Consider the following 23170-nt stretch of genomic DNA (forward strand, 5'->3'; position numbering starts at 1 on the left):
CAAAAAAAAAAGTCAAACTCAGGGAGGCAGAGAGCAGAACAGTGGTCTACAGAGGCTGGGGCGGGGGGGAATAGGAAAGGAGGCAGGTTAGTCAAAGAATACAAAGTTTCAGTTAGAGGAATAAATTTTAGAGATCTATAGCACAGCACAGTGACTATAATTAATAATAATTTACTATATACCTCAAAATTGCTAAAAGTTAATTTTAAACGTTCTCACCACAAACAAATTGCAAGTAGGTGATACGATGGATATGTTAATTTGCTTGATTTAACCTTTCTACAATATATACATTTATCAAAACATCACATTGAACGTCATAAATATATACAATTATTACTTGTCAATTAAAAATAAATAAAAACAGACCAAAAAAAAAAAAAAACCAAATTCCTCAGGGGCAGCGAGTTCCTCTATGCTAGAAGATTTCAAAAGGACAAAGGAATAAACACACATACAAATATAACGCTCAGATTATAACAAGGAAGAAAGATAAAATAATAAGCCAATAAAAAGTTTCTGTGGAAGACAGAAACTTTGAAAACTAAATAGTCTTCATGATTTAAAAGATGGAAACTGTTCAATTATTTCCCACAGGAAATAGCAAGAAATATATATATATTTTTTTGTTTGTTTTGTTTTTTGAGATGGACTCTTGCTCTGTCGCCCAGGCTGGAGTGCAGTGGCCGGATCTCAGCTCACTGCAAGCTCCGCCTCCCGGGTTCACGCCATTCTCCTGCCTCAGCCTCCCGAGTAGCTGGGACTACAGGCGTCCGCCACATCGCCCGGCTAGTTTTTTTTGTATTTTTTAGTAGAGACGGGGTTTCACCGTGTTAGCCAGGATGGTCTCGATCTCCTGACCTCGTGATCCACCCGTCTCGGCCTCCCAAAGTGCTGGGATTACAGGCTTGAGCCACCGCGCCCGGCCAGCAAGAAATATATTTATTTAACTTGGTTCCAATCAAAGTTGCAGATCAAATCTCTGGATTTCAACAACGAAAATGAGGCAGTGGGGTTCAACCTCCATTTTAAACTTCACTAAAGATTTACCTTTAAGAACCAAAATGAATCACAGCTACAATGTCTATGTACAGATGTGAATGTGTATATTTAAAAAATTAAAATGTTTATTAGAGTAGTAAGACTATGAGTATTCCTTTTAAAAACACGGTTTCCCACACACTCTGTAATTTTACATTGCTCCTATAATTGAACCTACGAGCCACGTCTCTCCTTGTTTTTCTCTAGCATTTTGACTATTGTAAACTACAGTATTGTGCAGCAGAGAGCAGGAGCTCTGAAGTCATACTCTCAGGCCTCAGTCTCAGTTCTGACAGTTACTGTTGGGCAAGTTAGTTACATTTTCTGTGCCTCAGTTTCCACGAATGTAAAACGGGATTAGTGAAAGTACCTACTTTGTGGGGTTGGTGTGAAAATTGAGATAACTCACAAAAATTACTTGGAAAAGAGCCTGAAAACATAGAATGCATTCAATAAATATTAACACTTATTATAAAATATTATACATTTTAGATCCCTGCTGACAAGTTTGACTACCAAACTAAGTTGGAAGTGCTTAGCAGTGATAGCGGCCAAACCCCACAGGATACTGCTTTGATATAGGACCCACCACAGAGATCAAATCTGACTTCCCGAGCCGTCTGAAAATTATGACCAACATGTTGTGACCAACATGTCACAACAGGAAATCGAAAGCCTAGCACTAACATGACCTGGAAAATAGCCAACTAACACAAACCCATAACCAACAAATCTGTCCCCCGAAACACATCTATCCAAAAGTAGTTTATTTACATTCTTAATGAGCTATGCATGATTGATAACACATGCTAAAGCACAATTTCCAAGTAAAAATGTAGGTTCTATACACTCATATTGACTTCTTAAAATATTTTGACTCATGATTCAAGCAAAGCAGTGAAGTTTTCGAGGTGCTGAGGGCAGTGAGGGGTGGGAAGGGTATGCAGTCTGTGATGAATTCTGCCAACACTGGCAGTCTGTATTAACCAGAGGCCACATACGCATATTCAAGTTGAGAAAATATCTGTAGGTCACACACATGGTTTTTAAAGCTATATTTTAGAACAAGACACTGAGTAGCAGCAGCACCTTTTAAGATGAAAGTCAACAACATATACACAAGTACTTTAACTCCCATACGTACTCTTGAATTGAACAAATACTATTTTGTAGTGACTCACAAAGGCACGTAGAATTGACCGATAGTTATCTCCATACCGACCTCATAAAAAAAATATTCTAAATTAACTCTTTAAAGATGAAAGTAAAAGCAATTCTGGAAAGATTCAACAATTATACAAGTCACAATGATGCTGCAGTAACTGAACTGCATAGCTCAAAAAGTTTACGTTTGTAGAACTGAACTTCTGAATTACGTATCTATGTAAAAGGTATGGTCACTGTTGATTCAATGCCATGAACAGGAATTTCTTTCCAAAGGAAACAGAAACCTCAGTTTCTAATATGCACAATACGTATGTAATTATCTTCTATGTGCTCCGCAGTTTTAAAATGCCATACAAATAAAGCATACCACATGCAAAGCTAATTTCTGAGATTCTAAGGCAGTTTCTGGTCAAGTTTAAGATCAAACCACAAATATATACACACACAAAATATTTTACATACACATACATCTAAAGATAGAAAAAATGAATATTATTTTTAAATTGGGGAAAATTAGGCGAAAGTTAAACCCACTCCTCTAAGTTTAAAGTTAATCTTCTCCTGGAACCCACTTCCATTCTATTCAGAGGTCCTTCGACGGTTCCTGAAGCAGATGTGTGAAATTTTAAAGAATGTCTGAGGGTATACACCTAATCAGGATGGGTTTGCATCCCAATTCATGATGTACCTTTCAACATTATGTAGGTACATTATAAGAGAAACCAAGATGAGGGCTGTGGCCTCATAGTTGACCCAAAATCTGTGAACAGGAGAGCTGACGAATCTTCGCTCATACAATGCAACTCACCTCGCAGCTCAGAGACATAGCAAAATCGGTGGCTGTTTTTTGCGCTGCCTTTGGATTCTGCATCTGTTTCAAACCTAAAACCTAGCTACCCTGGGAGCTCCACCGAAGAAAACCTGACACAACGAAAACTATCGCGATTTAAAAGATACCTGACGTTTTCTACTGCAGAGGTTACGGAAATTTTGCCAGGTTGGACTTTTATTGTCCTCCTTCAAACACGGGAGCAACATGAAGTTAAATCCTCTCGCTCTGGAGATCCCTAGAGTCAACCTGCTTCTGCCCAAAATTAAAAATAAAAATCTTCAACCTCACTTCCCCTTAAGACTAAAACTGAATCCATGCCCTAACTCGGGAGTAAAGTAGGACGGCTTTCAACCCACCACACCCTTCTTGATCATTATTCCGGGTCGCGGGCGAACTAGAACACTGGGAAAGGGTCTGCAGGTTCCGGACCGGACCGGCCCTGACCCACGGAAGGGGAAGAGAAACCGCAAGAGTCAGAACCCGACAGGTACGTCCCCAGCGTCGACGCGTGACGTCACTACGTTGACGTGAACTGCCGTTCAGCGACGGCCGTCCCAACACCTCCTCCTCCGACCACTCTCTGAGCCGCGTCGGCGCCTATTGGGCGGCGTGGGAATGGTGGGCGGGCCGAGGCTGGGTCTCGAGGAGGAGGAGCCGAGCGAGCTCCCTGGCTCTGTGGGCCGCCGGGGCTGTGAAGCTTTTCATTAGCGATTAGCTCACGTCACTCACGCATTCCTGTTTGCCCTGCCGCTGACCTCGCGCGAGGCGGCCAGCTTGTGGGAGACGTTTTCGTGAGGCAACAGGCGCTGACCGTTCCCAGCGTCACGCGGAGTTCGGATCCATTCCAGCGAGAGACCACAGCGTCCGGGAGCAAGCAGCTTGTGAAACTCTGGCAGGCGTCAGCCTTGAAAATAAAAAGTATTGATAGCTGTTGACGAGCACAGGTTCCTAAAACTTAGATCGAAGAGAAGTGCCAGCCTTCGGAAATAAACCAGGACCAAAAGTCCCCTGTGCTTATAGGTGACGTGCGGGCCGGGAGTGCGGTGGTGTCACCTCGCTTTGTATGTCATCGCCGGGTGTGTGCCTAACATACATACAAAAAGGATAACTCGAATTTAGCTATCACGCATTTTCAAAATACTGCTTGGAAATTAAATGTTTGAAGAAAAGATGTAATCTGGGGTTTCTACACGGTCTGAATTGGTTTCATTTCGGTTTAGCAACTTTTATTGAGCTCCCAGCGTGGGTCATACAATTCAGTAAACCTGATCCCGTGTTCAAGGAGCTATATTCCGATGCAGGGGCAGGGCGGATGCAGTGGAAGAATGGTGGCCACAGCAGTAGCATGCTAATAGCCTGGTGAGCAGATACAGGTTTTGCATTTCTTTGGCGAGATCACTTTTGAGTGTTACCACTGGGTGGCAGAATTAAGACCCGTGAACGTTTAATATCTCCTGTGTATTTAGTATGTTATGAATATATACTGATTAATGAATATTAAGTGCGTGTTGTATATTTTACGCCTCATCAATATTAAATATGACCTGGTCTCGCCAGACTTTTCTATTTTTACGTATATGTGCTCCACTGACTGTTTTGCAGGCTAGTAACACGTGAGTTTTGTTCTATTTCTTCTAAGGCAGAATTGAATATTCTCAAAGACAGTTCTGGGCTTCAGAGCTGGTATAGTACCCATGGTGGTGATCACAGTGCAGTCAAGCTTCTTAGGACCTCTTTCATTACTCTTATCAAGGTAGAGTGTGTAGAACTATGGAAATATCCAAGCACGATTTTCTCTTACCTGGGACACTGTTAACCAAGATCTTTAGATTCTTCTTAGAAAATGTGGAAAAGCAGGCAAAAATTTTTCCAAACTAAGTGGAATTTTTCAAAAGACATTTACTCACTGTGGTTACATAGCTAATTTTGGAAAGGCACGTGGATTTTGAGAATGTAGACAGTAGTTGTGGTCTCTTAGTCAATCTTACCTGCTTTCTATAAGGATGAAAAGTTCTTTTTTGGTAGTGTCTTAGTTTCTTAATGGAGGATTGTTCCAAGGATCTCTCTTAACTGTGCAAGAACAAGTCTATTTGTATGTTTGGCTTTTTGTAATATTATTCCTATTATGCACCACCTTATTCCTTTATGAGAACTTATTTTAAAGTCATGGTTTCTGGCATACATAATCATCATACCAGTAGTTCTCAATCTTCACTTTGCATCAGGGCCATCTAGGGAGCTTCAGAAAAATATCCTTGCTTAGGCCCCATTCCCAGAAATCCTGTCTTAATTGTTCCAATGTTGGACCTAAGCATTCCTGTGTTTAATTCTTTCCAGTTGATCCGAGGGGCTCAGTCAGAAACACTGAGTTACATATGGAGCAATATATTTAAACAATGTGGTATGTGATTGCTTGGTGATAAAACAATAGATTGCATCTGGGAAAAAAACATTCTCTAATTCCTCTGGTGTTTTTGTGAGAGAATCTGGTGATATTGAACTTCCTCTTCAGCAGACTGGTGGGAAGAAACACATAAGCACCATAGCCAGATCTTTGGTACATTTTAAGTGCCCTAATGTGACTACTTGCAGCCTGATCTCATCCATAGCGGTAAATACTACAGAAAGGATGCTGATTGATTGGCGTTCTTACCAGATCCCTTGTTTTAGTGGGAGTGATTAAGAAGGAACTTCTCAGGGCTCAGATAATTACCAATAAGGAGGTTTACAGACCCAACTATGGGCTTTTCTCCCATATGAAAATAATTCAACAGCCCACTTCATCTCCATACTGTAAATAACTGCTCCCAGAACCCTAAGAAGAGTTTGTATTAGTATCCACGTGCTGTTGTAACGAATTCCCACAAATTTAGTGGCTTGAAACAGTACAAATTTTTGATCTTAGAGTTCTGTAGGGTAAAAGTCTGATATAGGGCTCACTGGTTAAAAATCAAGATGTTGGCTGGGCGTCATGGCTCACGCCTGTAATCCCAACACTTTGGGAAGCTGAGGTAGGCGGATCATCTGAGGCTGGGAGTTCCAGACCAGCCTGACCAACATGAAGAAATGCCATCTCTACTAAAAATGCAAGATTAGCCGAGTGTGGTGGCACATGCGTGTAATTCCAGCTACTCGGGAGGCTGAGGCAGGAGAATCACTTGAACCCGAGAGGTGGAGGTTGTGGTGAGCCGAGATTGCACCATTGCACTCCAGCCTGGGCAACAAGAGTGAAACTCTGTCTTAAAAAAAAAAAAAATGAAGGTATTGGCCGGGCTGTTTCTTTTACAGGCTCCAGGGGAGAATCCACTTCCATGCTTTTTGCAGCTTCTAGAGGTCACTTGACTTCCTTGGCTCACTGCCCCCTTCCTCCATCTTCAAAGCCAGCAATGGAAGGCTGAATGTTTCTCATATCATATATAAGTCCCCCTTGCCATGTAATCTAATATATTCACTGGTTTCAGGGATTGGGGCGGTGGGGTGGGGGGTATTACCTTGCCTACCATAGGGTGTTTAAATTCATCTTTTAACCACAAGTCTCAGTATGCGTATTTTAAAAAGCCCTCAGTATACAGGAAGTATTTGGAGACATAGCAAAATAAGTTATGTGAAAAGGTCAGTTTCTTCTACTGTAAATCAGATTTTTTGGCTAGGACTGGTTGGAGTTTAAGTTAATAATAACAAATACTCAACCAATATTTAAATTAGCTTCACACTTTCCCCACCAACCAACCAATAAAACTCTTGGGGCCTCAAGGAAAGGGAAAAAGGACAAAAAGATTGACTCACAGTCTAAGAATTTACCAATTACAACCAGGTGTAGGATAGCCTGTTCACTAGTATATCTGGAACCCTGGCAGACTGAAACAAGAGAAACAAATGGTAGACATTACCAGTGAGTGGAGGTGGTGCAAACCTTCCCTTCTGCCAGCAATTCTCTCTCTCTGGGAGTGGCAAGTTGTATGATGCTATTTTATTGAAGTGGCAAAGAGCACTGGGAATCATATCTCAGTTTTTTCTGTCTTGCTCTCTGGACCAGTCAAGTTACTCTGAACTTTCCTTAAAGTAAAAAACCTAGAAATAGGATTACTTCCCATAACAACTTAATACACTTTTAAAAAGTTCCACAGAAAAATCAAACAAGATTGTATAGCTCTACCTCGTGTATTTATGAGTTGTTTCAGAAAAAGAACTTTGATCTTGCCAGGAACGGTCACTCACTCCTGTAATCCCAGCACTTTGGGAGACTGAGGCGGGTGGACCATCTGAGATCAGAAGTTCGAGACCAACCTGCCCAAGGTGGTGAAACCCTGTCTCTACTAAAAATACAAAAATTAGCCGGGCACAGTGGCACCGCCTGTAATCCCAGCTACTCGGGAGGCTGAGGCAGGAGAATCACTTGAACCCAGGAGGTGGAGGTTGCAGTGAGCCGAGATCACACCACTGCACTCCAACCTAGGCGACAAGAGTGAAACTCTGTCTCAAAAAAAAAAAAAAACAAGAAAAAGAAAAAGAACTTTGATCTTATTGTTTGCATTTCAGACACTCAGACACACTGGCAAGAGAGAGAATGGAAGGGATTAAAACATTCTATCATGAAAATAGTAGCATGGTTCTAGTCTAGAATTTCTTCCTGATTCCACTAGCATCACAGAAGTGAAAGTGACCTTTTCTTGTCTTTTGTCTTTTCCCCAAAGATAACATGAAGTTATCCAAAATAGCTTTGCACTTCTGATTACAATTCGAGACCTTAGACATGGCAAACAGTCTTCCAGTTTAGTGTTATTGTTTCCCACAAAACTGCCTCAGTAGAACTTGACACACTCAAAGCTCTTTCAGCCAATCATATCCTAGAAACAGTCTCATGAAGTGACTCATTTCTCAGGCTGCACACAGCTAAGGGCACGGTGTTTTGTTTTATTCATCCTAGATACAGATTCTGACCATTTTCTTCAGATGGTGGACTCATCTGTGAGCCCTGGCAGGTGACCCCATTCAGAAAGCCAGAAACACAAAAGCTGACTGGATGTTTTATCTTTGCATATGGAGCTGGGCCTACCAGATTAAGATCCAGAAATTCAGTAGGCTGCTACAGTTTAATTCGTAGCTACACAGAGTTAATGGTGAGTTCAAACCACATAAGGCTAGAGTAGCCTTTCAGGAATGTGGCTTAAATAACTAAAAATTTCTCGCCTAGAATGTAGCAAGATGGAGTACTAAATGCCAAGACAGTGACTTTTTTCTCCTCCCTTGGATTTGAATATTACATGTCTGTAAGAGATCTGGATTTTAGAGAATGCTTTTCTTCATATTTAATATTGTAGGCCCTTCTCTAATCACAAAAGATTGTAGGTGAGTATAATCAGAACTTATACCTTCACAAATACATGGTCTTTTAGTAAAATCATTTACATAACAATTTCTTTTTTTTTTTTTTTTTTTTTTTGAGACGGAGTCTCGCTCTGTCACCCAGGCTGGAGTGCAGTGGCCGGATCTCAGCTCACTGCAAGCTCCGCCTCCCGGGTTCACGCCATTCTCCTGCCTCAGCCTCCCGAGTAGCTGGGACTACAGGTGCCTGCCACCTCGCCCGGCTAAGTTTTTGTATTTTTAGTAGAGACGGGGTTTCACTGTGTTACCCAGGATGGCCTCGATCTCCTGACCTCGTGATCCGCCCGTCTCGGCCTCCCAAAGTGCTGGGATTACAGGCTTGAGCCACCGCGCCCGGCCTTACATAACAATTTCACAAAGGGAAAATAGTGTAGTTCTATACCAACCATTTGCTCTAATTTGTTATTCTCTATTTTGTTTCACCTTGCTGCCTGCTTTTTAGAAGGAAGGAATAACAATATCCATTCCTTGAATATGTTTTTTCCCATCAGCTAACATTTAGTGTTTAATTGTGAATGCATGGCAGACTATATTTCTGAAAAATCTCTAGTAGAATAGCTTAGGCATACTGCTAGTCCCCTTCCATTTAATATATTGTACTACCACTATTCATAAGGAGTTAAGAAATTTCCATAACCAAGACATAGGAGTATTAAAGTGAAAAAATATGCATACATTTTGACCCAGCAAACCTACTTTTAGAAATCTATCCCACAGAAGTAACTATACCATTGGAAACAACATGTCTACTGAATGGAGTAGATTTTGGTATAGCCATATCATGAAATATCAATATCATTCACAAGAATTAGTTGATATCCGCATAGATGTTCATGTGATACTATTTAAAAATGTACGTTGCAAAATAATGTGTATACTATAGTCCCGGCTAGGCACAGTGGCCCATGCCTTTAATGCCAGCACTTTGGGAGGCCAAAGCAGGCAGATTACTTGAGCTCAGGAGTTCAAAACCAGCCTGGGCAACATGGTGAAACCCATCTCTACAAAAACACACACACAAGAAGCCTGGTCAACATGGCAAAACCCTACCTCTACAAAAAAATACCGAAATTAGCCAGCTGTGGTGGCACGCACCCATGGTCCCAGCTGCTCAGGAGGCTGAAGTGGGAGAATCACTTGAGCCTGGAAGGTGGAAGTTGCAGGAAGCTAAGATTGCGCCACTGCACTCCAGCCTGGGAAACAGAATGAGACCCTGTCTCAAAAAAAACCCAAAAAAACAAAAAAAAGACTAAATCTAATACATAAAATATAAAAATGCATGCTTATGTTTTTAGGAACTTAGACAAAAATGTAGATGATATTAATTAACTGTTAACATTGGTTTCATGGAGGACAGCACAGAAGGGAGCTCTGGGAAGGAGATGGTAGGCTTTGTCTTTGTGTACTTGTGTTATTGGCTTGTTGCAAGAAGCAAAAACTTTTTTGTTGGAAAGAAAAGTCCAATAAAATATTTAAAGAAAAAGAAGTCCCAAAGCACTCTTGTTTAAATAAAAAAAAAAAAAAAAACCATTCAATTGTACAGGGGTATATAAACCAGAAAGGGAAATCATCAAGTAATCCTCTTAGGTAACCTGCTTTATCTACTCATCAATGTATCAATGGTATCTTTCTATGTCAATAAAGTAGATCTTGATTACTCTTTTAAATGGCTTTAGAGTATTTCATTGTTTGGATATATTTTAATTTAATCAATTCTTTATTGTTACACATTTACATTATTTCTAGTTTTTCTAGTTAATAACGGTTATCCTTGTATATAAATCATTGCTCACTTGTCCCAGAAGTTAAATTGTTGAGTCAAAGGATATGCACACTGCTAGCATACCTTCTAGAAAGACTGTAGCAATTTATAGTCCTACCAATAGTTTATGACATGAGCCTAAAGAATTATCTAAGAAGGTTAGCTGACTAGCCATTCTTCCTGTAAGCAGCAAAAAGAATTTGCTTAGATTAGTAATGGGCAACATTTCACTTCACTTTGATGTACAAAAGGATGTGGGTAGAACTACAATTGTGCATTGAGACATCAAAATTCCTACTAACGGGGGGTGGGAGGGCCCACAGGAGTGTAGTCTAGAAGTAGAAAGAATGAGGAAAATAAGTCTTTTGTAGCTGTATGGAGATTGAAGAGAGAAAACAAGGCAAACTCTCCAGCTTTTCAGGTTGGGTGACTTGAGCGCCATCTTCTGGCAAAGCCGCCAAAATCTTTCAACGTCCCTGGTAGGAATACAGTTGCCCTGAGTAGGGCCACTCAGGATGACACCAGATGATATCCCTTATTATAGTTTTAGGGGAATCTCTTCCTATCTTCGCCAGTCCTGCAGTGAAAACAGGTACTTAGACTGCTATACCCTGCCAAACCAAACCCTTCGATATACAGACAAGTAATTTATACATACATTAGATCTAAAGGTGTAAAAAACCCCATACAGCTTTTTAAAAATATCTCAAGACTTAAACATTCCTCTGTTTCAACCATCCAAGATATAATAGGAAAAGGCTTGCTTTTTAAAGCAATATTACTCTTAAAAATGTAGCATCCCTCAGTAGTGCGCTTTCAAGTAAAATAAAAGTCCCTTTCTCGGTGTAGTAGGTGTGGGAAAATTTTATATGCTTTATATTCCAAATTGGTTTCAACTAGTGAGTTCTCTCCCGCATCTCTGCATGACTCTTAACAGCTTTACAACTCTCTCCATCCTTTTCGTCTCTCACGTCTCCTCCTTTCTGTCTTCCCGCCTGCAGAGCCCGCCCCGCTCGCCCCTTCGCACAGCACCCTACCCGACCCCACTGTTCTAGCCCAGCCTCGCTGCTGCTTCCCAGCCGCCTCCGCTGCGTGCCGCCTTCCGCGCGCTGACGTCACACGCCAGCGCCGGTGACGCGCCGGCCGCTCCCCCTTCGTCTGCATTCGCTCTAGGGTTTTGGGACGGTGGGTTGCGGAGTCCTTACCCTGGCGTCTCGAGCAGTTGTCCCCATAACTCGGAATCTAGAGCCGCTGTAGCGAGGCAGGAGCACGTGGCAGTCAGGTAGCTTCCCAGTCCTGAATGCCGCCCGTCCCCACCCCGACGTGGCCACTAGCAACGACCTCTGTGAAGTTGGAGAGGCGGTGACGGAGGCACTCCCCCTGCTGCATCCCGCCGTTTCCACGGGGCTCAGAAACCAGTTTGTTTGTTTCGTCGGGGTAGTGTTGACCTGTCTTACGGGCGTCGCCCGAGGCAGGACGGAGTCAAACCCGTGGTGTCAACTGAAGGCGAGTGTCAGGTGTGGAGGGTCTCAGTGCTCCCTTTCAGTCTGGACTGTGAGCTGCTGCGGTTAGACAGACTTGGTTTCTCTTTCAGGATGTCATTTTCAAAATGCGGGATGGTACCTCTGCTTTATTAGCCCCATAGGAAGACTGCCACACCTAGACTGACGCTTATTAGTCATCACCGTTATTTCTACTAACGTCCTGTGTCACTGAGGTGAGTTCCACTTGGGGGAAGCAATGACACGCAAAATGGTAAAAATCATCCTGGAAATGAGATGTGCGTAGACCAGCTTATATTGAGATTACACAGATACCTTAAGTATTTGCAGGGAAAATACCTTAATCTCATTTAAATGTTAATTCTCTAAGACACACTGTATTCCAAAGCGGTTCTTGGACATTACGGTATTTTTAAAAACTAGAGCGGTAATGGGATTAAAATAATAGGAATCTTAGTATGGGTAAGCAAGCGTTTACATTGCTTATGTTGTGTCCAGTTAGGAAGCGAGTATGAGTAGTAGTTAGCTGGTTACCCTGTAATCTTAGATTTCCGTTTCCATGATTTGACACAGTTTCCATATGTAAGGCATTAATAGTCCTACTACTTTAAGAGTTTATCATAACTTTTTATGCAGGCCTATTTTTTGCTCTTTAAGATCTGCTTTAAGAAGCAGAAATATTTTTTATTGCCTTGGTAAGTTTCATTAGAAATGTTTATGAAGGATTAAAAGTAGCATCCAATCTAAGTTAATGACCTTTTCTTACGATGCAGCAGTATTGTAGAGCTGATGGACGGGAGCCACATTTGGAGAGAAGTAACTCCTTGTTTCTAGTGTAGGTTTGTCTGGTATTAGAGGTTCTACAGGTCTGTTTCACTTAAAATTGCCATTGTTCTAGGTGAAATGTAAGGAGCCTATTTTGTGGGAAAACAGGTTTTTTCACAGTAAAAGTCACTGTCAGGAATTTAACAAAGGTTGTCAGACTTGACCACAGGAGTTCTTTTGAGGTCGTGTGAATAATACTTTGACATTGTATTCCAAGTAAATTTTGCTCTGTCTAATGTCCTGCCTTCTAATCTTAAGTCATGAACATGACTCCTTTTCACAAATGTAAATTCTTTATTTACCTGTTGGTAGTTTGCACTACTAAATCTGTTGAATATTGTCTGAGTAGACTTACAGAGAAGAAAAAATATTTTGAAAAAAGTCTAATAGAAATTCCATTTTTACATTCTGCTTTTTCGAATAAAGGAAAATAAAGAGCTTCTTTCCCTGAGAAGATAAATTGACCCCCTCCCCCTATTCAAAATGGTGTTTATTGCTCAGATAGAACTGTATGTATGTATGGCTTGTAGCTGCGGACAGCTCCAAAAGACTTCTTGAAACCTGCTGCCATGCCTTTACCAATGTTTCTCTTCAAGACAGCCTGTCTATAGAAAATCTGAAACACCTGATGAGAGCTTAATGCTTAACCTAAGTATGTGTTCCAGATTGATCGAAGTTGAATTTTTCCATTCATATACTCTAAAATTTTTTATGTGTGGCTCACAAAATTTTATTATGTCAAAAATTGCTTATTTGTGGCTTTAAAGAAGTTCTTAGTGGCTGGGTGTGGTGGCTCATGCCTGTAATCCCAGCACTTTGGGAGGCCACAGTGGGCGGGTCACTTGAGGTTGGGAGTTTGAGACAAGCCTGGCCAACCTGGTGAAACCCCGTATCTACCAAAAATACAAAAAATTAGCCCTGCATGGTGGCGCGTGCCTGTAATCCCAGCTACTTGGGAGGCTAAGGCAGGAGAGTTGCTTGAACCCGGGAGGCAGGGGTTGCAGTGAGCCGAGATAGTGCCACTGCACTCCAGCCTGGGTGACGTAGCGAGGCTTCTCTCAAAAACAAAAAAAAATTCTGGGTCGGACACCGTGGCTCACACTTGTACTCCCAGCATTTTGGGAGGCCGAGGCAGGTGGATCACTTGAGTTTACGAGTGCGAGACCAACCTGACCAATATGGCAAAACCCAGTCTCTACTAAAAATACAAAAATTAGCTGGGTATGGTGTCACACTCCTGTAATCCCAGCTACTTGGGAGGCTGAGGCAGGAGAATCACTTGAACCTGGGAGGCCGAGATGGCACCATTGCACTCCAGCCTCAGCAACAGAGCAAGACTCTGTCTCAAAAAAAAAAAAAAAAAAAAGAAAAAAGAAAAGAAAAGAAAAGAAATTCTTAGTAAAATGTGAGGAAAGCTGTCTAATTTGACTAGAGGCTGAGGTACTTTTTTCTGGGGCATAGTTCATATACTTGAAAAGAAGTATGATGCCATAGAAAAACTTTGTCAAAAGTGAGGAGTTTGGAGATGGGGAATTGTTGAAGGATTTTAATTGGAGAAATTTATTTAGCCAGTATTCTTACTATTTCTATCAGATATTATTGTTTTTAATATTTATTGTTTTGAATAGATAATACCTTTGTATGGTTCAAAATTCAGAAAGTACAAAAGATTAAAAAATCTTCTCAACTACTCAGTTGCCTTCTCTGTAGGCAGTATTACTAGTTTATTGTGTATCTCTCCATAGTTATTACTTATGCAAGCCAGGGGTGCATGTGTGTATATATTTATACACATATATGAGTAACTGTAAGCATAAATATATGCTTGCCAAACAAATGATAGCATGCCATATTTATTATTCTGATCCCTAAAAATCTAACGGTGTATTGAGAAATTATATCAGTATAAAAGTTGCTGTGTTGACTGTTTGTGGATGGTTACATTTTGCCCTGTTAGAAACAGTGCTGCAGAGGATAACTTTGTGTATACTTTGTTTTCCTACATTTGGAAATATTTATAGGGTAAATTCCTAGAAATTGAATCACCGGATCAAAGTTTCTGTACCCTTGTAATTTTGGTAGATATTGCCAAATTATTTTCCTTAGTGCTTGTACCAATTTATACTCCGACCATATTGTTTCTTTCTATCCCTCCACAGTATGGTACAATAATCAGCTGTGAATTTTGCCATTCTAATTGATGAAACATGCTGTCTCTTGTACTTTAAAAAAAAAAAATTGTGGTTAAATATACATAACATAAAACTTACCCCTTGTACTTTAAAATTCTTCTTCTTCTTTTTTTTTTTTTTTTTTTGAGAGGGAGTCTCGCTCTGTTGCCCAGGCTGGAGTGCAGTGGCCTGATCTCAGCTCACTGCAACCTCTGCCTCCCAGGTTCAAGCGATTCTCCTGTGTCAGCCTCCTGTGTAGCTGGGAGTGCAGGCGCGTGCCATCACGCCCAGCTAATTTTTTGTATTCTTGGTAGAGATGGTGACCTTACCATGTTGGCCAGCCTGACATCAAACTCCTGACCTCAGGAGATCCACCTCCCTCAGCCTCCCAAAGTGCTGGGATTACAAGCATGAGCCACCATGCCCACCCAAAATTGTATATCGTTTTACAGGAGATTTGGTATCGTGGCACATTTTAACATAATTTGTTTTCATTCTTGGTGTTAACATTTAACTTCGTATTCTTTGTCCACTTTTCTGTTGGATTGTTGCGTTTTTTGGTCCTATAAATACGTACAAGCTTTTTGTTAGAAAAGTGGCATCTTTGTAATAGCTAAAATATTGGTCTAGTCATACTAATCCCTCAAAGCTTTTTGATTTTGTGTTGTGCTTAAGCTACCCACTCTTAAGAGAGAAGTCATTCTTCCATGTTTTATTTTATTACTATTATGCTTTTATTTCTTACATTTCAGTATTTTAGCATCTAGAATTTAGGTTGGTGTAAAATGAGGAAATAAATTAACTTTTTTTTCCCCACATGGGAAAGCCCCAAAGCTTATGTTTTTATTAGGACAGCATTAACTATAGAGATTAGGAATGAAAATCTTTATGATATTGAGTCTTCCTATATATTTCTTTCTCCACCAGCGCCCCCGCCATCCCGGTGTGGTGTTGTTGTTTTTTAATATTTTTCTGTCAGTTTTTTTGTTGGGTATTTTCTGTTGGTTCATTTTATAAGTTACTAATCCTGCCTTCTGTGTCCTGTCTGCCATAAATCCATGAATGAGTTCTTAATTTCAGATATTTTATATTTTGGTTTTAGAATGTCCGCTTTTTAAAAATAAATTTTAAGGCTGGGCGTGGTGGCTCACGTCTGTCATCCCAGCGCTTTGAGAGGCTGAGGCGGGCGGATCACGAGGTCAGAAGATCGTGACCATCCTGGCTAACACAGGGAAACGCGGTCTTTACCAAAAATACAAAAAAATTAGCCAGGTGTGGTGACGGGCACCTGAAGTCCCAGCTACTCGGGAGACTGAGGCAGGAGAATGGCGTGAACCCAGGAGGCGGAGCTTGCAGTGAGCAGACAACACACCACTGCACTCCAGCCTGGGCGACAGTGCGAGACTCCATCTCAAAAAAGATAAAAAATTAAAAATTAAATAAATTTTAATTCTTTGTTGAAATTCTCCATCTTTTATCTGTTTTATCCATCTTTTTATCTTATTTTCTTAGACATATTCATTAATCATGGTTACTTTCAAGTCCTCTATTGGTAACTTCATATTTAAGTCATTTGCGAGTCTATGTCTGTTTTTTTTTAATAAATGTGCATCATTATTTTTTGATGAGATACTAGACATTGTGAATGAAAAGTCTTAGAGGCTCTGAAACATGTATCTTGTAAACATTGTTTGTTTTGTTTTGGCAGTCTGATGAAGTATTAATGAATAACTTTGGTTTTATCCATGGTTGCTTTTAGGCTTTGTTAGGATGAGACTGTTTAAGTCCTCCTCCATGTATGCACAGCTTAAGAACAGAAAAACAGGAGCAGAACTTACTGTAGATTTTTGGACTCCTTCTATTCTTTCTCGTCTTCTCCAGGATTCTGGTAGCCCTGAACTCTGACTGCTTTCTCTCCTCAGCAAGACTGCTGCTTTGTACTTGAGCTCCATTGTACTATAGCACAGTTTGGAGACTCTCCAGGGAAAAGGATGAGATGAATGTAGAACCCACTAGTATGTTCCCACCTTTCAGTGATTATAGCCCCTCAATGCATTGCTGTTTCTTTATATATTTTATTCAAGTTTTAAATTGTTTTTGAAGGTGGGGTGATCTGATACTAAGGACACCATCTTGGTTGAAACAGAGTCTCACTGTTTATTATGTAGACTTTCACTTAATCTCCTAGATCATAGATGGTATTTGCATTCTTAGTTGTGCCTGGTATACCCAATCTAGAGATATCTGTGGTCTTCTTTCAAGATGGGAGAGGAGTACTTATCTGACTGGGAGAGGTAGAGGAGGCCAACTGTCTGACACTTTTTACACAAGCTCTTAACTATCCTGTTTGAGTCCTAATATTATCCTCACTCTTAGACGCCCCAGTACTTCCAATTATTGAGCTAGTTTGTGGTAGGAATTGACTTGTTTCTGAATTATTTCCCGCTGCTGGCTTAAGGTACAGCTTTTCTCTAGCCTCCTAAGTCAGTTGCTGCGTGTTCTTTTGTGTTTGCCAGTTTCCAGAACTGTATTGCTGTTGCCTTCTCTTCTGTTCTGCCTTTTTGGTAATTCCTTTAAAGTCATGTTCGTTAGGTTCGGAGAAGTAGTAGAGGTAGATATGTATGGTCAATCTAGTATGCTTAACTGTAGATTGCAGTTTATTTATTTTTACTTTTTAAAGAATTAGGCTAAAGAAATTAGTAAGACTTCTTTTAATTTTTTGATGGAATGGCTTTCCCCATCACTCTTACTGTTTGAGGCGAAGAGTATAATTCTAAACAGTGTTGACATTTCCTATTTTCTGACTTTTTAATTTTCTTCTCCTTGAGTCATAGACTAGTCGAGTTGGCAAGGTCTATAAAATGGCCTTACATTTAAATCTTTCATGTTTCTAGATAAAGAAACTGAAGTCCACAAAAAGGCAGATGGTTAGTTTTTGATTATGTAGCTCGTCTTGTCTCTTGATTCTGAATTCATTGCTTTATTATATGACATAACTCTTTGGAAAGCTCAAATGTCAAAAAAATCTCTGATTTTTTCCTTGTTGCTTATCTTCAAGATCAGATATGTACTATAGAGATTGAATTCATGTAATTATTAGAGACCTTAAGAACACTATAGAGTGGGTAAAGTTGGTATTGTGGTTGTAATGTGATGTTGGAAACTGAGTGGTAGAAAAGGCAAACATTAATATGAGTTTGTTACAATACTGAAGTCAACAGGATTCTTATGTTCCTTCAGTTATAAGTTATGATTTTGTGGAAGGCTATAGTACAATGTGTTACTGTCTTCTATTTCATTTGGTATGAAAAATTTTATGGAATTATAATTCAGTTGAGAAGTCTCACAACTAGGAAGTAGCTCAGTTAAATATATTGTAAGATGCTGAAAGTAATCTATTTTTTCATGCTTTCCCTTTTACTTCCTTTAATGTACACTGACGTTACAAAGAAAGGAGAGTTTGTCTGTTTTCCTGAAAGTCATCTACCACAAGTCTTTTGTTGTTCAGAAAAGTGCCTGCATTTGACATATTTGATGGCAATTAGAGTCATCTTTCTTCACTAACAGGGTCAGTAGGTCTTCTTCATAGAGTTAGAACTACAATGTTCAGTAATGTTGTTGGCAGTAGAATGCAACACTGGGGACTTTTGGAGCTTCCATCTTGTTAGTGTGGTCCCTAGAAAGGAATTGGCAACTAAATTTTAAGGAATGGCCAAATTGACTAATTTTGTTTTCCCTCTCTTGGCAAAAAGTCACAGAATAATGGTGGTTGTGAAATAATCTCATTATATGGCTATTATTTAATTTAATTTATGAAATTTAGATTACTAAGATGAGTTTATCTTGATTTTTTTCCTAAGTAGCATAGTAATGTAATATATTAAACATTCATGTTCTGGAGAAATCATTAAATTGTGGCCGGTGCCCAGAGAGCCATTATATTGTGCCAGTTAACACAACTCGGACTTGAAAATGTATTTGGAACAACTATTCTTTAACTCACTGATGCTAAAATGCTATAATAGTGGTTTTTTTCTTGTTTCTCTAAAATTGCTAAAGGCATTCTTGTTTTCTAAGGTAGAGAAAGGCTCTTTCTCACAAAATTTCATGAGGCATAATTATCTCATCAGTGCTACCACAGGCTGAGTTCTGGCCTGTGGTCTGGTCTTACAGGCACAGAATATGATGTTTGTCATTTAAGGAGATTGGATCATTTTTTAGAGGCAAAATAAAAACAAATTTAGCATTGATGGATGAGATGAGAACATGGGATTTTTAAATTTACAATGAGAAATATGGTAAACTGCCACAGAAATTTAAAAAGAGTTTCACGACAAGCTTATTTTCTCCTAGAAAGGAATCACACATTGGAAGCCTGCTATGAATGGAAATAAAAAAGAGCAAGCTAGGTGAATTAAATGTTTATTAGTTTCAGATTAGCATAGTAAATTCATGTATGTCTACAATAAGGGTGATATTGCCAGTAGGTGGTACACGTTATTGTACCACACACAAATGACTCTTTCTCACACTTTTTTCAGCCTTCACTACCTAGCTTATTGTATTCTGGCTTCTCCTGAAACTACCACTCTCTTTAAATTACTATTCCTAAAGATACTAATGACCTTAATCGATTATTTTGGTATGGTAAGGGCCTAAGTATGATACTGAAAGTAGAAATATAAAGAAAAGATTAATACGTTTGTTTATATCAAAATAATATCTTATATTTAACTAAAGGCAAATAGGATATAAGGGAAAATCATTTATGACAGATAAGAGCTTCATCACATAAGGAGTTTTTACAAATTAAAGACTAACCCAATATAAAATGATTAAAGAACATGGATAAATAGTTCAAAAGAGAAGAAAATAGAAATGTTCAATAAATGTGGCCAGGCATTGTGGCTCACACCTCTAATCCCAGCACTTTGGGAGGCTGAGGTGAGCAGGTCAGGTCAGGAGTTCAAGACCAGCCTGGCCAACATGGCGAAACCCCATCTCTACTAAAAATACAAAAATTAGCTGGATGTGGTGGCACACACCTGTAATCCTAGAATCACTGGAACCTGGAAGGCAGAGGTTGCAGTGAGCCGAGATGACGCCACTGCACTCCAGCCTGGGTGACAGAGTAAGACTCTGTCTTAAAAAAAAGAAAGAAAGAAAAAGAAAAAGAAAAAAATGTTCAATAAATGTGGAAGAGTTTTTCAAATTTACTGGTAAGCAAAAGAAATTAAAAATGAAACACCGTTTTCCCCATTAGATGTAAGGAGTAACAACAATAACAGATAGTGACACAGTGCTCACATGTGCCAAGTGCTGTTTTCAGTACATTCTTAAATTAACTAATTCTTCTACCAGTTCTGTAAATATGTACTATGGTTATTCACATTTTACGTATGACCAAACTGAGCACATAAAGATAAGTAACTTACATAAGTTTACATAACAAAAAGTGATAAAGCTAAGATTTAAACCTAAGCTCTCTGACTCTAAAAGTTTTAGTGTTCTTTAACTATTACCTGTTATTGCTGCTCAAAGATTTTAATAAATAATAATCAGTGTTTTGTTATTATAAATGACGTTACAGTAAACATCTCCCTGAATACAAAAAATAGTAATAACCAGTGTTAATAAGGGTACCTAGTAGCAGGCATTACTGGCTGAATGTATATTAGTAGACATTTCTGTTAAGACACTTAATATGTTTGAAAGCCATACTGTAACATGGGCATATTCTTTGAATTCAGAATTTATCCTAAGAAAATCCTTACCGTAAACACAATAAAATATGTGTACAAAAACTATCTGAAATCGTTCTATAATAGCAAACATTTTAAATGAATGTTGAATAAAAGGGGATTGGTTAAACAACTTCAAGAAATAGTGTATTATTAGGCTTTCATTCTTTTTGGAGAAAATAAAGTAATGCTACTAATTAATTCATGTAAGTTTGCCTTTCTCTCTATACGTTAAGTATATGCAGTATTTGGCTTTCCAAAGCCTTCTTATAAAGTTGAAATATCACCGTTTGTTTTTTCTTTTCTCTTTTTAGATGTAATTAGGTTGTACTAGTACAGTATATAAAGTGTAACTTTTAGTAAATATATTAAATATCCTTTTTTTAAATGTTAGCAAATCACTAAAGAATTAGATTTTGAATTAAACATTGAAATTGTTATAATGTTTTATCTCTCATGTTATAAATGCTTTATCTTTTTTGTTAGTTTTTTAAATGTCTAGCATATCTGTAAAGATGCCTTAGAAAAAGAATCATGGAGAAGTATGTTAGACTACAGAAGATTGGAGAAGGTTCATTTGGAAAAGCCATTCTTGTTAAATCTACAGAAGATGGCAGACAGTATGTTATCAAGGAAATTAACATCTCAAGAGTAAGTATATTTTTAGTTTGGTTTCATGAGTAATAGTTTGGTTACATTAGAGCTCATTGCTAGAAATTTTCTTTAAAAAAAAAAAAAAAAAAAAGGGTAATTGATAACCAAAAGCAAAAGATTCCTTTATTCCCACTAATATCAGAATAGCCTATATATATTCTTTCAGATTTTTTCTATGATATGTGCTTATATTTATGTGTTTAGAAAAATGTACTTGCTGTTCTGTAACCTAATCTAGTTTGGACATCTTAAAATGTTTCTACTTTCAGATTCAACTCATTCTTTTTAACTTCTTGCTGTATTTTGTTGATTGAACTGTATTGATACTATTATATTTTAACCACTCGCCTATTGATGGACTTTTAGGTTGTTTATTAATGGTTTCATTTACTATTTTCTTTTCTCCTCCCATTTAAGATGTCCAGTAAAGAAAGAGAAGAATCAAGGAGAGAAGTTGCAGTATTGGCAAACATGAAGCATCCAAATATTGTCCAGTATAGAGAATCATTTGAAGGTCAGATAAATTATGCGAGAGAGTTAAAAAATCCTAAGACGTTAATAAATCTTTTTGTGAATACATTCTTGGGAAAAAGATATCATTTTCGCTTAAAAACATACGCATGTGAATATCAGCTTGATTCAGTGACAATACTGATTATCATGCCTGCATAATTTATTTTATTTTATTTTTTAATTGAGACAGAGTCTTGCTCAGTGGCCCAGGCTGGAGTGTAGGGGCATGGTCTCAGCTTACTTCAACCTCTGCCTCCCGGGTTCAACTGATTCTCGTGCCTCAGCCTCTCAGCTATGCCTGTATAATTTACTACTAGCTGTTACTAGTGATTTCTTTAAAAGAAGCAATGCAGTAAGTGCAAGAATTTGGACAGAGCAGGAACAGTAATTTACATATTTTAGAACTGAACTTCCTGTAAGTGCTGCCACCACTGCCACTGAGAAAATGTTCTGATCTTTACAAAGTATTCTCACTCAGTATGCTCCTCTATACCTCACTATTACAATAGTGAAAGTTTTCTCAAGTTCTTAAAATATTATAGCTATAATACTGTTTTGGAACTATATGCATTATATTTAATAATGCAGGTATTAAGATAAGTCAAAGCTTCTCTAAAGGCAGGTCAAAGTGGTTTATTGAAGTCCTATCCAAATATTCTCATTATTATAAATTTCTATAAACTAAAAAACAGATAATCTAGGTTGAAAGTAGAAGATAATTGAAATGACTCGGGGACATATTACATACCAGTTTCAGTCTGAATTAGAGCTAAAGTTACTATGTTCCCAGATGAACTCAGTGTCTACTATAAAAGTATGTTCTACTTTTATAAAAATGTGATTCAATTGATACATTATGTCATAAGGTACTGTATTTTTTATGCTGGCAGTGAAATGAAGATTTATATTTCATGTGAAAAAGTACAATATTAACCAACTCTTCCTTTTGAGGACCTTGAATTTTCTCTTATCTTTCTCCTGGTATCTATCTTTTAGTTTCTTTTTTTCATTGTTGTTAACAAAATTTTAATGTTTCAAGTTAAAAGGTTTTGAGCAAATATTCCAGCAGATATTTTGAATTTGTATTGACTGCTTCACATAGAAACATCTGTATGATTCAAAAGGGGTGGCATATTTTAAAAATAAGGCTTTATTATTTCTCTTAGTTTTAGAAGAATACATACTTATGACAAACATAAATGATAGCATACTATATGTAATTTTTTGCTTTTTCTTATGCTACATACATTATAACATCTATATATATGTTTTATAAATAGTGAATTATACAGTTTTCAGGAGTTTTTTTCACATTGTAATTTCTCACATGTATATTTGGATGATCTTTCCAGGTCAACCATAGAAAGTCATTCAGATTCTTAATTAGCTTTATCATATAGATTCTTAACCCAGTGGCACATTACAAACAGTAAATCAAAAGAAGATATGTGCACCACGAGTGACAAAAATGAAAAATGTCACCACAGAGTATGAGAAATAAATACTTCTAGAGGCTGGGTGCAGTGTCTCACAACTGTAATTTCAACAATTTTGGGAGGCTGAGGTGGAAGGATCTC

At 38.5% G+C, this 23170-nt stretch overlaps 2 protein-coding genes across 13 annotated transcripts in view; one reads left to right on the forward strand and one right to left on the reverse strand.

The window, feature by feature from the left end:
• Positions 1-11478, reverse strand: part of CLCN3 (chloride voltage-gated channel 3) — a 109446-nt gene extending 97968 nt beyond the window's left edge. For 2 of the 3 annotated variants that reach the window (XM_050791733.1, XM_050791729.1), the window contains exon 1: positions 3017-3556. The gene's annotated coding sequence lies outside the window, so the exon portion shown is untranslated. Of the gene's footprint in view, positions 1-3016; positions 3557-11392 lie in introns of those variants that run through there. The other variant, XM_050791730.1, reaches the window with a different exon arrangement.
• Positions 11324-23170, forward strand: part of NEK1 (NIMA related kinase 1) — a 221442-nt gene continuing 209595 nt past the window's right edge. For 5 of the 10 annotated variants that reach the window (XM_050791719.1, XM_050791722.1, XM_050791724.1 and 2 more), the window contains exons 1-3: positions 11806-11904; positions 20913-21077; positions 21498-21594. In XM_050791719.1, the coding sequence (XP_050647676.1) occupies positions 20961-21077; positions 21498-21594 (214 nt within the window). In that variant the 5' untranslated portion in view covers positions 11806-11904; positions 20913-20960. Of the gene's footprint in view, positions 11705-11781; positions 11905-20912; positions 21078-21497; positions 21595-23170 lie in introns of those variants that run through there. The other 5 variants (XM_050791721.1, XM_050791723.1, XM_050791725.1 and 2 more) reach the window with 3 other exon arrangements.

Source organism: Macaca thibetana, chromosome 5, assembly GCF_024542745.1.
Source record: "Macaca thibetana thibetana isolate TM-01 chromosome 5, ASM2454274v1, whole genome shotgun sequence".
Classification (NCBI taxonomy): Eukaryota; Metazoa; Chordata; class Mammalia; order Primates; family Cercopithecidae; genus Macaca; species Macaca thibetana.